Source organism: Scylla paramamosain, chromosome 4 (genome assembly GCF_035594125.1).
Source record: "Scylla paramamosain isolate STU-SP2022 chromosome 4, ASM3559412v1, whole genome shotgun sequence".
In the NCBI taxonomy this organism is placed as follows: Eukaryota; Metazoa; Arthropoda; class Malacostraca; order Decapoda; family Portunidae; genus Scylla; species Scylla paramamosain.
The window spans coordinates 21,057,041-21,072,026 of record NC_087154.1 but is presented as its reverse complement, the minus strand read 5'-3'; the positions used below and the strand labels follow the sequence as shown (position 1 = coordinate 21,072,026).

The 14,986-nt window shown below is 39.8% G+C and overlaps 2 protein-coding genes across 3 annotated transcripts in view; one reads left to right on the top strand and one right to left on the bottom strand.

Moving 5' to 3' along the window:
• The window catches only part of LOC135099825 (cytochrome P450 3A41-like), a 13,131-nt gene extending 11,993 nt beyond the window's left edge, over nucleotides 1-1,138 (bottom strand). Inside the window, exon 1 of one of the 2 annotated variants that reach the window (XM_064002396.1) lies at nucleotides 1,011-1,138. The gene's annotated coding sequence lies outside the window, so the exon portion shown is untranslated. The remainder of the gene's footprint in view (nucleotides 1-1,010) is intronic. The other variant, XM_064002397.1, reaches the window with a different exon arrangement.
• Nucleotides 1,139-5,334: 4,196 nt separating this feature from the next.
• LOC135099830 (von Willebrand factor A domain-containing protein 8-like) overlaps nucleotides 5,335-14,986 on the top strand; it is a 48,540-nt gene continuing 38,888 nt past the window's right edge. The window contains exons 1-7 of the mRNA XM_064002412.1: nucleotides 5,335-5,457; nucleotides 9,102-9,233; nucleotides 9,424-9,538; nucleotides 12,808-12,888; nucleotides 13,695-13,936; nucleotides 14,236-14,403; nucleotides 14,798-14,962. Of these exons, the coding sequence (XP_063858482.1) occupies nucleotides 9,424-9,538; nucleotides 12,808-12,888; nucleotides 13,695-13,936; nucleotides 14,236-14,403; nucleotides 14,798-14,962 (771 nt within the window). The 5' untranslated portion in view covers nucleotides 5,335-5,457; nucleotides 9,102-9,233. The remainder of the gene's footprint in view (nucleotides 5,458-9,101; nucleotides 9,234-9,423; nucleotides 9,539-12,807; nucleotides 12,889-13,694; nucleotides 13,937-14,235; nucleotides 14,404-14,797; nucleotides 14,963-14,986) is intronic.

The window sequence follows — 14,986 nt, the reverse complement described above, 5'->3', positions numbered from 1 at the left end:
ACGTTATTAGTAAAGGGCACTAAATCCACCATACTTTCTTCAATTGGGTACAGTCTGGCAACAGATCGAGTGAGTGTCCCCAAAGAGGTCTTAACGTCCGCTACCCTTAATAACTTGTCGTGTCCCTCATGTAGGCCGGTGATTTTACTAAGTTTCCACTTGGACCGCGGTCCATTGACTTGTGGTCATATTTTGCCTTCTTTTGGCACTTATACGAGTACATCTATGGGACTCCTTCAGAGATAAAGGATATTTTAAAACCCATCTTCTCCAAATGTATTCACAGGTAAGGATAGTTAGTAAAAGACTCTTTGTTAAACATCACGGAAGTTATCCTTTGTTCATTTAGTACAGGACACTTCCTTGTTGTTCGTCTGAAGAAATATCGCCAACTTACACAACAGGAGGCGCCATTATAATCACGTGGTGCTGATGCAAATGCTGATGTTATGTCTACATCCTTTGTATGTTAGCTGGCGGCACCTCTCGAAGTCGAATAGTGATAGCGAGTGCGGAATGCTTTTGGGTAGAGTGACGCTCGCTGCTAGTGGCTGCGTCAGGCGACCCCTAACGAAGGGCAAAAGGCGACATCAAGAGAATTGGCAGCGGGGTTTGTGTGTGTGCGACAGGGAGCAGCGCTACCAAGGAGCCTGTCATGTGTCATGTGTCTCACTGAACTTGGTGCTGTGTGAGTGTGTGCACAGAATTTTAAACTAAATGATATGATGTCGCTGTTTGATAACAAAACACAGTGACGTATTCTTAACATCTCTCCAGTAATCTGAGACGTAACACCACTAAACTTTCCCACGTTACTACATTATCCCGTAACGAGTGAACTCTCCTTTTGTTGGTGTAAATAAATCGTATATACTGACTTGATTCTAACTTTCTTTCAAGCCTATTCATATCACGCTACCTTAAATCAAATGTTCTTGCCGATAGTGTGACATAACAAACAGCCAAGTAGGAGAACATAAATGAGTCTGTTCGTACCTATTCTTACCTACCTATGGGTAGGTGTGTACCTATGGGTACACACAGGCTGAAGTTAGGCGTTCTGAGACGTCTCCGCCAGTTTTTCTCACCCCCTCCCCTCAGCTGCTAACTCTGTACAAGGGCCTTATCCGTCCATGTATGCAGCAGGGTTGCCAGATTTACTCAGGGACTTAATTCCAAATACTTCAATTTTTAATACCACATTCACTTTTTCAATACCAAACTAATGATAAAACATGTTTTCGTAATTTTTTTGTTGAAATAAAGTATATACTTACTTGGTTAGTCAAGAAGAGCATCCAAGCCACCGTCTGTTTCCTCGGCAGCTATATACATTTTGGTTGATGTAAATTTCTCAAGCATTCTGTCACTTATATACAGATCTTTGCAGCACTTCCCAGTCATTAACAGCGTGGTCCGTATTCTGAGTATTGATTCAAGCATGGGCAATTTCATTCTGTTTCGTACTTTAGTTTTTATTGCATTTGCATGTGAGAAAACTCTTTCAACAAACGCACTGCTCACTGGGGTTGTTAGGCATGATAATGCATATGATGCCAGTTCCTCATATGGTTTACAATCATTGCTCGAGTAATTCTTTATTTTCGACCAGAATACAACTGCATCATCAGGTATCTTGCCACCAAAAAAGTCTTCCTCTACCCATGGGTGGTACAGAATTCTTCTGTACTGATTTTCACAAGCCTCCGCCGTTTCGCCTTGTAGGTGGAGAAACGGTAGGTCCTTGTAAGACGGCCTATTCAGGTGTGTAAGCACTATGCTGGGGGAAAAATTTTTGAGCCCATCATAGATGTCCCGACTTTGTGGTAACCGCAAAGTCACCTGTTCACTAAGTTCAAACAGCATTTCTTGACAGCGATTTTGCAAGTTCTTTACTTTCATTTGATCTTTACCTAGCAGAAGCTGGCACTCTGATAAGAACTTTGCTCCAAAATCAATCTTTACCAAAGGTAGAGGCATGTCTTTCTCATCACACAATCGACGAGTCAAAGAATGAAGTGAATATCCAACTCATGAAACAATGTGGAGGGCTTGGCGTTTGTTGATTGAAACAGTGCATTAAGTCTTTCGAACTCAGTCAATATGGGAGATGCAAACACAAAATATAGGTAGTTCTGGTCATCGTTAAACATGTCCCACAACAGCCTTGCTTTGTAGCGAACATCTTGGGTACCTTCGATCTTGGCAATGTTGAAGTATGCTTTAAGCTCTTCCCAGTTTACTAATATGTTGTAAATTACTTTGCCACGCACAAGCCATCGAGTTTCTGACATTTTAATAAATGGACTAGGAATACCTGACCGCTCTTCATTTATATTCATAGTTTCAAAGAGCATTCTATAGGTTTCCCTTCTCAGAGCACTTTTCTTGAACCACTTCGGTACCTCTTTCAACATGAATCCTAAGTTTGAGGGTAGTTTTTCGAAGCCTTTTTGCACACACAATGCCAAACTGTGGCATATACATGGCATTTTTACACAACTAGGTGACTCAGTTTTAAATCTTGACCATAAAGAGTTCTTATTGCCAGTCATGCTCCGTCACTCGAAAAACCAATGCATTTCTTGATATCAATCTTCTTCTCTAGAAGTTTTTTTCGCAGCCTCGAACAATGTTTCACCTGTTGTTTCAACAACTTTTGCAAGTCCCAAAAAATATGTTCCTATTTCAGCATTTTCCTCATTATAGAATCTTATGCAAATGCATAAACTTTTGTCACTCGCAACGTCTGTAGACTCATCAACAAGCAAGCAGAAATATTTAGCTGTTTCAATCTTTGATAACAAGTCCTCCTCAAGACCAGGAGAAATTACTTGGGTAATTAGTTTGGAACATTTTGTACGATGTAGTTTCAAGTTCTCAAGAGTACTTCCAACCCAGTTGCGCTTTACAATCTCACTTAAGTGGTCTACAGCAATAACTGGGCAGTGACATGTAATTCCTACTGCAAGCTGCAGTTCAGCTCTTTTCGGTTTATCAGGATCTGATGATGTTTTCTTAAAGCTCTGAAACATGGACGTACTGGCAAAGCTAATTGAGGAGGCACGCTGTGTATGTTCCTTGGACTCTGCATGATTTTTAAGTGTTCCTTCTCTTGGCTGCAAACCTTTGTGGCACAATTTGCAATATGCCTGCTGAGTGCCATCTTTTGCTCTTGTTACCCATGGAAATTCTTTTTCCCACTCGGCGTCGGCGTGGTAAGTGCGACCAGATTCATAGGAACCTTTCCACTTCGACATGCTGACACCTCCCCAGTTCACAGCCAAGAGCCAACAGGCAGGGGCCGCTGGCCGGAGCCCGGAGGGTCGCTGCTGGACTTGTACGAGACGCGTAGGCTACACGTCTCGAAACAGAAGCGTGAGAACCGGACGTCGGCGCGGCCGTAACTAATGACTATTTATTTGTAGCCTTATAATGCTAATCCTGGTGTCTCGGGTCTGCTGGGTGACGATGAAAACAAGATGATGATGCACAGGTAAAAATTCACCCTGAATTCCGACTTAGATTATGAAAGACATTGATTAAACTTTTAATTACTAGCTGTTTACTAGGAAGGTTGAACTGTGTATGTATGTGTGTGTGTGTGTGTGTGTGTGTGTCCCTATTATATATATATATATATATATATATATATATATATATATATATATATATATATATATATATATATATATATATATATATATATATATATATATATATATATATATATATATATATATATATATATATATATTTATTTATTTATTTATTTATTTATTTATTTATTTATTTTTTTTTTTTTTGTAGTTCAATACCAAATTTCTTTCGTTTCAATAACAAATCTAAGTCCAATACCAGTCACGGTGCTTTAATACCAAATGGATTTTTTTTTCAATACCAAATTTACCCTAACTTGGTATTGAAACATACCAAATGGCAACCCTGGTATGCAGTATGCTTCACATTTCTGGGGGGCTTCCACTCATACCGCTCTTCTAGACAGGGTGGAATCAAAAGCTTTTCGTCTCATCAACTCCTCTCCTCCAACTGACTGTCTTCAGTCTCACTCTCATCGCCGCAATGTTGCATCTCTAACTGTCTTCTACCGTTATTTTCATGCTAACTGCTCTTCTGATCTTGCTAACTGCATGCCTCCCCTCCTCCCGCGGCCTCGCTGCACAAAGCTCTCTTTTCTCTCACCTCTATTCTGTCCACCTCTCTAATGCAAGAGTTAACCAGTATTCTCAATCATTCATCCCTTTCTCTGGTAAATTCTGGAACTCCCTACCTGCTTCTGTATTTCCACCTTCCTATGACTTGAATTCCTTCAAGAGGGAGGTTTCAAGACACTTATCCTTGAATTTTTTACTACTCTTTTGGATCCTTTTCTGGGACTGGCATCTCAGTGGGGCTTTTTTTTTTATTGGATTTTTGTTGCCCTTGGCCAGTGTCCCTCCTACATTTTTTTTAAACAGTTTATTTATATAATTAATTCTTTCCTTTAAATTTTTGTTTTGGAATTATAGGATGGGTCAGATATTTCTTCTAGTGAATGCTGATCAGGAAAAGATTTCAGTCTTCTGCTTCTTAATAACTGTGATGGAAAGGGTTATGACACTGAGTTCACTGGTAGATATTACTGCTTACATAAGTTAAAGGTCTATCATTTATAGTGGATTCTAATTCTGATATGATAGTTCATCAAATGTGACTAATGCTTTGCCAAGGACCTTTCTTAATCAGCCTTTACTGTTCCTATTTATGCTAAATCGTTAGTAGGGGCACATCAGGGACAAGGAACAGGGATCCATGCTTTTGGAGAGGGCACGTTAGGGATAAAGGATTACCTGATCTAGTCCTTAAATGAAAACGCTGATGTAACTTCAGTGTTATTCCTCCCAGATAACTAAACTTATGCTAATTACTAGAACGATATAACAATTTTCGTTTGGACTAGCAATTAATACGTCCTTCCTTTACGGCACTAATTACAATTTTCGTTGATATATATATATATATATATATATATATATATATATATATATATATATATATATATATATATATATATATATATATATATATCACCCTATGAAGATGACATTTCTTCGCTCATTTCATTAACAAAAATTTGTCCATTCTTGCCTGCACGTGCTCGTAGCGCCGTTTTCTTTTTTCCAATACCAACTACTGAGGTAGTGCCGAAACGCTCGCTGTATTCGATCACTGCAAAATTCGGCATTAAGCAGCTTCACTGAGACCCATTATTATGATAATAATAATGATAATAACATTAGTAAAAGTAGGCATGTTTTAGAGTGATTTTTTGTATATTTTTTTTCTCTACAAATGTTGGTGTGTTTCTCTCGAACTCTCTCTGGCTTTGTAGGTTTGTTTACATGATCAGCTGACGAGGGACGAGCGTGCACAGGTGCATCATCCGAGCTTGGGCTCGTAAGTACGCCCTTTGCCAGGGCTTTGAGACGGGTACATGGTGATGGTAAACACACATGGAAAGACACAGCTGCTGAAGGTTTAAAAAACAATAAGGTTATTGTAAAACGTAGGAATGGTTGATATAACTCACATGTGGGATTACGTAAGATTTGGTATGAGGCAGGATATGTAAGTAGGCTAATGGAACGTGTAGATTTATGTTTTCTTACGATGTAATCAGAAACAGCAGCCGTGCTCTTCATGCTAAGCACTCACCTGAACATTGGCTTCCCCTGATCCTGTGGACGATGGGATTAATTATTTAGGCAAACTTTTTTTTTTTTTTTATTCTCAGTTGTGAATTTTTAAAGAATGTATTTTTGAATGAGATATAAGAGCCAGGTATGAGTTTTGAAGACTTTAATTGCATGGTGATATTTAGGTTAAACTGCAATTTGAAACTGTGCAAGTTATGGTGTGACATTTTAAATACTAATCTTTTGCCTCATCAAACTTAAATTGTGCAGTAGTGGGGAGGCTTGTGAAGGTGAGAGAAATTGAATGATGTTAGTGAAGTTTCCAGTCTCAGATGGTATTTCAGCAACACGTAGAAGCAGCAATGTGTCCTCTCTCTAAATTGCAAAAGGTATTTCTATACTAAATATAACACTACTTTATAATCCCTTAACCATACTTAGTTCACCATGCATAGTAAGACATTATGCACTCTTAGGTTATTATTCTGCAGGAGGCAGTCCTTGCTGGGTAAATGTTGATTGTGACCAGGTCTGTTTTTCAGACCAAGTTCAATTCATTTCTGCTCAAAATATGCTTTTTCAAAGGAGATATTTTTTTGTGCTAACCCCTAAAAATGTTTTCTTTATATTCAGTATCAAAGTAACAGATGTAAAGAAAACACTCATTTCTAGGGTTTGCTCTGAAAAAAAAATCACTGAAAAAGACATTAAATTTTAAGCAAAAAAAATTAAATAATCAATATTGTTCCCTATAGTAAAGGAAGTAAGAATGGAAACAAGGGATGGTGCACTACCAGGCCAACACAACTGCAGTCTGCTGCACTGCTCCCTGCACATCACGCAGCCCCTCATTCACTCCAGTGAAATTAACCTAACATAACCTAATCTAGCGTATCCTAACCTAATCCCTAACATGATTTAACTTTTTTTTTTATGTAGGAGGGACACTGGCCAAGAGCAACAAAAATCCAATAAAAAAAAAAGCCCACTGAGATGCCAGTCCCATAAAAGGGTCCAAAGCGGTAGTAAAAAATTGAAGGATAAGTGTCTTGAAACCAACCTCTTGAAGGATTTCAAGTCATAGGAAGGTGGAAATATAGAAGCTGGCAGGGAGTTCCAGAGTTTACCAAAGAAAGGGATGAATGATTGAGAATACTGGTTAACTCTTGCATTAGAGAGGTGGACAGAATAGGGATGAGAGAAAGAAGAAAGTCCTATGCATTGAGGCTGTGGGAGGAGGGGAGGCATGCAGTTAGCAAGATGAAGTAGTCAGATGATGGAGAAGAGGGAGGAACAAGCCCTGAATTGTCCAAGGTAGAGTTTTTAGTAAAGGTTTGAGTGAAGAGTTCAGCTTTAGAGATAGATGTGATAGCAGTGGTGCCATCTGGTTGAAATAAAGGAGGGAAAGAAGAAGAAGCAAAGTTATTTGAGATATTTTTTAGCTAGATGCCAGAATTCACGAGGGGAGTTAGAGCTTGAAAGATTTTGACATTTTCTATTAATGAAGGAGTTTTTGGCATGGTTCTAGGCAGAAATATAAAGTGCATGAGATTCTAGTGATGGAAGGCTTAAGTACCTTTTAGTGGGCCACCTCTTTATCATGTATAGCACGAGAACAAGCTATGTTAAACCAAGGTTTGGAAGGTTTAGGTCAAGAAAAAGAGTGAGGAATGTACGACTCTTTGCCAGATGCTATCACCTCTGTTATGCGCTCGGCACACAGACAGGTCTCTGACATGGAAGGAGTAGTCATTCCAAGGAAAATCAGCAAAATACCTCCTCAGGTCCCCCCAACTAGCAGAGGTAAAACAGCAGAGACATCTTTGCTTAGGGGGATGCTAAGGAGGGATTGGAGCGATAGGACAAGATACAGATATGAGATTGTGATCGGAGGAGCCCAGTGGAGAAGAGAGGGTGACAGCATAAGCAGAAGGATTAGAGGTCAGGAAAAGGTCAAGAATGTTGGGTGTATCTCCAAGATGATCAGGAATATGAGTAGGGTGTTGCACTTAAGCTAACCTAAGCTAATCTGACCTAACTTAACCTACCTTGATCTAGGCTAACTTGATCTAACCTAGCCTAACCTGACCTAACCTAACCTGACCTGACCTAACCTAACCAGATCTGACTTGACCTGAGCAAATCTAACCTAACCTATTTTCATGAATGTATATTGGACTTACCATTAGGTGGAGGATGGGTTTTGAATGACTTCTTCAAATGGTAAATGGGAGAGGCCACACACCATCCTCACATAATGGCAGATGCTAGACTGTTTGTGCCTTTGCAGTTTATATAGGTTCATATTCAAAATCTGCAGTTAACGACTGCTAATTAGCTGTGCTCAAACAAATGTACCAATGTGAATTAAATATGCCAAGTCTGCGTGTTGTGATGTAACATACACACACAAACACATGTCCCGCTTTCCTACACTACTGACATATATAGTTGAACCCAGTGTCATGATTACAGGACATGGCAGGTGTCCCACTTTTTGCAATGGGACATTCTCTTGGTATTTCCATACTTGTTTTTAACTCAAGAAACGGTACAAAAGCGACTAATAGTTAGATCCAGACCTAGCCATCATTGACATATGTTGCTGTACTCTATGATGTATCAATACAGTTGGGTGAAATCCCTCTTCAAAAGGAGATGGTCCAGACAATGTTGTCTCAAGTCTCAGTGTGAGGAATAAAAATACAAAGATAGGAGCTCATTCCCCATGTTCTGCTCCTTTATGTTGCCTTATACAGTGACAGTATTCACCTAAACTGACAGCAGAGCCTGCAGACAGGTCATCTCTTCAACTGTAGGGAAAACTATTTAGTATACCTAGGGCTAAAAGACAAAGAAAAATAGCTATATACTCTGAGACAGACCATCTTGCAGAAAGTCATCCTTTGATATCTCCAAAGTGGTTTCCTTCATGTTTTTTGTTTATGCAGGATTTTGCTGCATTGTGTTATTAAGGGTTAAGCACAGTATCTCTTGCCTCCTAGAAAATGAAAATTGTGTTATTTTACTTCAGTTTAGAATTCTATGTCAATATAAATTTCAAAGAGACTCCATCATTTAGATATATGTATACAGATACATTGATTAAACTTTTAAGATTAAAATGATAGAGCATTCAACTTTCAGTTCCATAAGTTAATAGTAGAGAGAGAGAGAGAGAGAGAGAGAGAGAGAGAGAGAGAGAGAGAGAGAGAGAGAGAGAGTAGCACTTAGTGTTTGTTATTTCCTTGCATTCAGAAATTGACATTACCTTCCATATCTCTGCAGCTTATGGTGTAGCCAGGCTGTGCATGCTGCATTATGTGCTCATGCATGTGAATTAATATATTTAACTTGATGTGGATTTTGTAAAGGATGTCTGTGATAAAAACCTGGTATTTCCAGATTTGTGGGAAATAATGCAGAGATTGTGACAAGAAGACACCCATTATCACTGCCAAGACAGGTGGTGACAAGGTGCCAGGGAAGGTGTTCACTGTGGCGGCCAAGCAGAGCACCAGGAACACATCATCAGAGGTGAGACCTTACAACTACAGAATATCTGACACTGTACTAATGGATGGTCCATATTCTGTGTTCTTTTATCTACTTCCTTCTCATGTTGTTGCCCACACACCATCTGCAGGTATGCTGTGGTCTTTCCATTGTTCTTCCAAGTCACTACCTTTATCCTATAGCAGTGTGTGACACACCTTCCTTGTTCCAGATGCAGCAGCGAATCATCCTGAGCCGGCTTCAGGTACTCAACAGAATTCTCTCCACTCCGGGAATAAAACAAAGTCCCACATTCGGCTCTCATTATGCACTTCGTCTTTGCTCAGGTAAGAAAGATAAACTTTTACCCCTACTGTTGTTTCTATGCTCATCAGCAATGCTACAAATTTTTGCACACAAGTAGCAGCCAGCTATTGTTGATCTTATTTATGTGGAGTTACCTGCATGTGTCTCTTATTTACTCTAGTTGAAAATTGATGGTAGTATAATAGTAGTATTCTGTCTCTAGAAAATTCAACATTTTGGGGAGGTGACCACAAATGCACCCAGGTTGAACTGCTCTTCTGATAACAACCCTAAGTGTCTCCACAACCCCCTCAACTATTTCTTCATTAACTTCTGCAACATTCGCAGTCTAAGATCTAATTTTCAATCTGTAGAATACTACCTCTCCTCTTCTAAACCTCATCTTTGTTTTCTCACTGAAACTCAGGTGTCTGAGGCAACTGACAGTAGCCACTTTTCTGTTCCCTCCTTTCTCTATCCTCATTTTCAATCCAAAGCTGGATGTTGTGTTTATGTGCACAACGACTTAACCTGCTCTCATGCCCACGCTCTTGAATCTTCCAAGTTTTCCACCACCTGGCTATGGCTACAGAGTCACTCTCAAACTAAATTTATCTGTGCTGTATACCTCTAACCTAACTCCTCTGACTATAAGAAATTCTTTGACTAGTTAACTTTCAAAGTGGAGCACATTCTGACTCTCTTCCCTTTTGCAAAGATCTCCATTCTTGGAGATTTCAATGTTCACCACCAGCTTTGGCTTTCCTCTCCCATCACTGAACAACCTGGTGAACTAGCCTTCAACTTTGCCATCCTCCACGACTTAGAGCAATTGGTGCAACACCCTACTCATATTCCTGACCGTCTTGGAGATATGCACAACATTCTTGACCTTTTCCTGAGCTCTAATCCTTCTGCATATGCTGTCACCCTCTCTTCTCTGTTGGGCTCCTCCGATCACAATCTCATATCTGTATCTTGTCCTATCACTTCAATCCCTGCTCAGGATCCCCCTAAGCGAAGATGCCTCTGGCGTTTTGCCTCTGCTAGTTGGAGGGACCTGAGGAGGTATTTTGCTGATTTTCCTTGGAATGGCTACTGCTTCCATGTCAGAGATGCGTCTTTGTGTGCTGAGCGCAAAACAGAGGTGATAGTGTCTGGCATGGAGGCGCACATTACTCACTTTTTTTCTCGACCTAAACCTTCCAAACCTTGGTTTAACACAGCCTGTTCTTGTGCTATACATGATAGAGAGGTGGCCCACAAAAGGTACTTAAGCCTTCCATCACCAGAATCTCATGCACTTTATATATCTGCCCAAAACCATGCCAAGTCTGTTCTCCAACTAGCCAAAAACTCCTTCATTAGTAGAAAATGTCAAAATCTCTCAAGATCTAACTCCCCTCGTGACTTCTGGCATCTAGCCAAAATTATTTCCAATAACTTTGCTTCTTCTTTTCCTCCTTTATTTCAACTAGATGGCACCACTGCTATCATATCAATCTCTAAAGCTGAACTCTTCACTCAGACCTTTGCTAAAAACTCTACCTTTGGTGATTCAGGGCTTGTTCCTCCCTCTTCTCCACCCTCTGACTACTTCATGCTACCTATTAAAATTCTTCGCAATGATGTTTTCCATGGCCTAAACCCTCGTAAAGCTTATGGACCTGATGGGGTCCCTCCTATTGTTCTCTGAAACTGTGCCTCTGTGCTTCACCTTGCCTAGTCAAACTCTTTCAACTCTGTCTGTCAACATCTACCTTTCCTTCTTACTGGAAGTTTGCCTTACATTCAGCTTGTTTCTAAACAGGGTGACCTCAGACTACTGTTCTATTCCATTAATTTCCTGCCTATCTAAAGTTTTTGAATCTATCCTCAACAGGAAGATTCTTGAACATCTATCACTTCACAGCCTTCTATCTGATCGCCAGTGTGGGTTCTGTCAAGGCCACTCTTCTGGTGATCTTCTGGCTTTCCTTACTGAGTCTTGGTCATCCTCTTTTAGAGATTTTGGTGAAACTTTTACTGTTGCCTTGGATATATCAAAAGCTTTTGATAGAGTTTGGCTTTGATTTCCAAACTACCCTCCCACGGCTTCTATCCTTCTCTCTGTAACTTCATCTCAAGTTTCCTCTCTGACCATTCTATTGCTGCTGTGGTAGACAGTCACTGTTCTTCTCCTAAATCTATTAACAGTGGTGTTCCTCAGGGTTCTGTCCTGTCACCCACTCTCTTCTTATTATTCATCAATGACCTAAACCAAACTTATTGTCCTATCCACTCCTACACTGATGATACCATCCTGTACTTTTCCATGTCTTTTCATAGACGTCCAATATTTCAGGAAATAAACATTTCACACAGGGAAGCCATAGAATGTCTGACTTCTGATCTTTTTAAAATTTCTGATTGGGGCAGAGCAAACTTGGTATTGTTCAATGCCTGAAAAACTCAATTCCTCCATCTATCAACTCGACACAACCTTCCAGAGAACTATCCCCTCTTCTTCAGTGAAACTCAGCTGTCCCCCTCTTCTTCAATGAAACTCAACTGTCCCCCTCTTCTACACTGAACATCCTCAGTCTGTCCTTAACTTATAATGTGAACTGGAAATTTCACATCTCATCTCTAGCTAAAACAGCTTCTATGAAATTGGGCACTCTTGAGACATCCCCACTGGTTTTTCTCACCCCCCCCAGCTGCTAACTCTGTACAAGAGCCTTATCTGTCCATGTATGGAATATTCTTCACATGTCTGGGGGGGGGTTCCACTCATACTGCTCTTCTAGACATGGTGGAATCAGAAGCTTTTTATCTTATCAACTCCTCTCTTCTAACTGACTGTCTTCACCCTCTCTCTCATCGCCACAGTCTTGCATCTCTAGCTGTCTTCTACTGCTATTTTCATGCTAACTGCTCTTCTGATCTTGCTAACTGCATGCCTCCCCTCCTCCTACGGCCTCGCTGCACAAGGCTTTCTTCTTTCTTCTTTCTCTCACCCCTATTATGTCCACCTCTCTAATGCAAGAGTTAACCAGTATTCTCAGTTATTCATCCCTTTCTCTGGTAAACTCTGGAACTCCCTGCCAGCTTCTGTATTTTCACCTTCCTATGACTTGAATTCCTTCAAGAGGGAAGTTTCAAGACACATCCTTCAGTTTTTGACTACCACTTCGGACCCTTTTATGGGAATGGCATCTCAGTGGGCTTTATTTTTTATTGGAATTTGGTGCCCTTGGCCAGTGTCCCTCCTACATAAAAAAAAAATATATGTAAGCTTTGGTATTTATCTTGTTCCTTCATCTTGCAGACTCCTCTAAAGTCACTATTGGTGATGTGTCCAGGCAGCTGAGGGAGCCACATCAACCACAGCTTGTGCCCATTGGATACTGTGAGTACATCTTGTGCAGATCTGTTCCATACCAGACATATGACATGTAAGAAATTTTGCCGTATGTTTTTGCAAGTGTGTAGTTTAATCATTGATATTTGAATTGATAAAGTATGAAAAATCACATTAATGGCACATGTAATAATGTCAACAGTGTTTATTTTTTCTAAGCAACTGTAATTTTTTAAGTGTGTGATGGGAACTGTGTAAGAGGAAGTAAATTAATGAACTTATTTGCCATGTTATTTTCATGGAGAAATTAAGGTTTCATTATAAAGATTACATGTGTCTGTTAACTTGTGTATAAATTTGTAAACAGTCAATGCAGAGACAATTACACATAATAAAATTATTTATGAGGTAAGCAGCTGTATGAGGCTTCCTGCTGCTTGACAGGGTATTGGAAAAAACAAAGAATGAGTGTAAGAACAGTGGAAGTGCCTCTGGGAGATGATTGATCACACAGAGCCAGCATAAGACCTTTACCAGTCAATAATTCACTGTGATCAGTATATTTCATGGAATTGTTAAAAGGGCAGCATACATTTAATCACTTTTAAATTATGACTACCATTCTTTCTCTATTGCTGCAATACTTAATATATTCAGCCCTCATCCCAAGGAGTGCTCAATTTTTGGATCTCTTCTTTTGTCATTTCTTTTTTTCTTTTGAGCAGTCTTTAGTGTCTTCATAGTTTTGTTTTCATACCTTGGTCAGCATAAAAAGCATATAAAGATAAAATAGTTATTGTTATTATTATTATTAGTTATTGTTATTATTCATTAATATTCCCTTATATCTGCAGTACAGCAAGGTCTCCCTCAGTCCTTTCTGAAACACCTGCGATGGCTGCTGCAGAAGGACAAGTTAGGACAAGACGTCTTCCTAATAGGACCTCCAGGCCCACTACGAAGGCAGCTGGCACTTTCCTACTTAGAGCTCACAAAGAGAGAGTTAGAGTTTGTCACATTGACAAGAGACACCACTGACACTGACCTCAAGCAGCGTAGGGAGATACGAGGTGGAACGTCCTTTTACCATGATCAGGTAAGAGGTTATGGAGTGAGGATATGAATTATAGTGAGGAGTTGATCTTAATAGTGTGTTTTAGTAGCAAGTGTACTGAACAAACAATAAAAGGATAAATGATGCAGCAATTGGTAAGATCTGAGGAGATACTATTCAGATTTTCTAAAGATTGCCTATTATTCCTGTCAAACTAATTCTTTGTGTAGAACTCAACATTGGTGTCTCCCATGGAGGCTTACAACTTCTCTAATTTGTTTCACAGAGTAAGAGATGGAATGAGTTTAAGTTAAGTGAATATCAATGTCTTTGGTTTACAGAGTGCAGTTCGGGCAGCTGTAGAAGGAAGGGTCCTTGTTTTGGAAGGAGTAGAGAAGGCAGAGAGAAATGTGCTACCAGTGCTCAATAATCTTCTTGAAAACAGAGAAATGCAGCTTGAGGATGGGCGTCTCTTGATTGCCAGTCACAGATATGACCGATTACTTGAGGTACGTGGCAAGCGCAGATGTGCTCATTCTTTTTATTATAGACTGTGTCCCAGAAACACTGAAACCATCATTATTTTGAGAATAGTAAAGATAACTACATTTGAATTTTTTAATATGAATTTTTGTAGTTTTCAGCATGCTGTTAGAGATGACTGAAAGAGGTGATGGAACAATACTAGGAATTTCTTCAGCTGGAATCTTTATATCTTTCACTGACACTGATGCTTATTTCTTTTGAATATTTTGCTCATGTGGAGAACCCCATGTCCTGTAAGACCAGTAGAGACTGCAAGAGGCCAAAAGTTGTAAGCTCAGAGAGTACAGACATACATTTAGAAAATGTGATTTGTAACTCCTATCTTGGCCTGTTGGTTTTAACTTGTTTTCTGCACAGGAACACTCTCAAGAGGAGCTGGACCAGATGCATCTTGTACGTGTGAGTCAGGACTTCAGGGTGATAGCTTTGGGGCTCCCCTCTCCCCCTTACCAAGGCCACCCTCTTGACCCTCCACTAAGATCAAGGTTTCAGGCCAGAGATGTATCCAGTCTGCCATTCAAGGTAAGAATGATGTTTGTTTTTAAT